This window comes from Cebus imitator, unplaced genomic scaffold (assembly GCF_001604975.1).
Source record: "Cebus imitator isolate Cc_AM_T3 unplaced genomic scaffold, Cebus_imitator-1.0 Scaffold392, whole genome shotgun sequence".
NCBI classification, from domain to species: Eukaryota; Metazoa; Chordata; class Mammalia; order Primates; family Cebidae; genus Cebus; species Cebus imitator.
In genome coordinates, this window is record NW_016107707.1 from 1,503,288 (window position 1) to 1,504,803 (window position 1,516).

At 43.7% G+C, this 1,516-nt stretch overlaps 1 protein-coding gene across 3 annotated transcripts in view; it reads right to left on the reverse strand.

The window, feature by feature from the left end:
* Positions 1-1,516, reverse strand: part of OCA2 (OCA2 melanosomal transmembrane protein) — a 218,243-nt gene that overhangs the window by 146,805 nt on the left and 69,922 nt on the right. For all 3 annotated transcript variants that reach the window (XM_037731346.1, XM_017508501.2, XM_037731347.1), the window contains one exon: positions 53-109. In XM_037731346.1, coding sequence (XP_037587274.1) covers positions 53-109 — 57 coding nt within the window. The remainder of the gene's footprint in view (positions 1-52; positions 110-1,516) is intronic.

The window sequence follows — 1,516 nt, forward strand, 5'->3', positions numbered from 1 at the left end:
TACATATATAAATTAATCAGTGTAGAATTATTGAATGCAACATCACACCTACCTTTACAGCACAATAATCGAAAAATCCCGTTTCTGAAAATATGGCTACTAAGATCATCTATGGAGAAAAGAGAAGAAAGAGGCGAGGGTCATCTTTTAGCAGGACACCACGTTAAAACAACATCAGCATCATCAGTTAAAACCTGAGCTCTGGCCCCTGAAAGCCACCACACCACCAAGCTCTTCCCTCTCATGCAGAAAGACCGTCAGTTCCTAGAATAGTACACTCACTAACTCCTCAAACTGAGCCTCTTGCTGGTAGTTTTGTGCCTATGTTTGTCCGGGAACATTCCCTCAAGGCACATGACCATCCCACCAGATCCTCACCAAAAAAAAAAAAAAAAAAAAAAAAAAATCAGGTGTTATTTTTCACCCTCTGTTTTATAGAGCAGGAAATGGGATAAGAGTGCAAGGTGGCTTGCTCCCAGCCACAAAGCTAGAAGCAGGCTGGGTCCTGCACGTGGCCTTCTGCACCTATGTGTCCACACAAGCAACATTTAAACATCCTAAGATGTTAAAACTGGGTTACATTTGGTTTTCTAAAATAATTAAACTAATTTTTGTCACCAATTTGGAAGCAGTTGTATTGAAACAATTATCCCCTGGGCTCTAGGTGAACCCAGGACACCTGTTGCCTATTTCCTTCCAGCAAGGATGAGGAGTTGGTGAAAACGCCATCCTGCATCCTAATAAAAAGTCATGTCCCAGTTATTCCAAATTTTATCAACCAGACATTTCAACCAGTGAATGTTCTGGAAGTTCCTATGTTTCACCTCTTAGATGGCAGTCACCATGTGTTGAACTTGGAATGAGAAGATGCAAGTTCAGATCCTGATTCTGCCAGTTAAAAATAGTCCGAACTTGAACAAAAATATGAGTTAAGCTTTCTGTCCTTCAGTTTTCTCACCTTACCTCTGAATGTCCTATACTTCATCGGGTTGTGAAAATGCAATATAATTATTTAAATTAAAATACTTTGTAGGCCAGGCGCGGTGGCTCACGCCTATAATCCCAGCACTTTGGGAAGCCGAGGCGGGTGGATCATGAGGTCAAGAGATCAAGACCATCCATGTCAACATGGTGAAACCCCGTCTCTACTAAAAATACAAAAATTAGCTGGGCATGGTGGTATGCACCTGTAGTCCCAGCTACTCAGGAGGCTGAGGCAGGAGGGTCACTTGAGCCCGGGAGGCGGAGGTCGCAGTGAGCCAAGATCATGCCATTGTACTCCAGCCTGGGTAGCAAGAGTGAAACTCCGTCTCAAAAATAAATAAATAAAATAAAATACTTTGTAAACAGGAATCCCAGCAGACACTATTGTCTCTCAGATAAACTGTAGAAAACAAAAATGTCGGGCCGGGCGCGGTGGCTCACGCCTGTAATCCCAGCACTTTGGGAGGCCGAGGCGGGTGGATCACGAGGTCAAGAGATCGAGACCATCCTGGTCAACACGGTGAAACCCCGT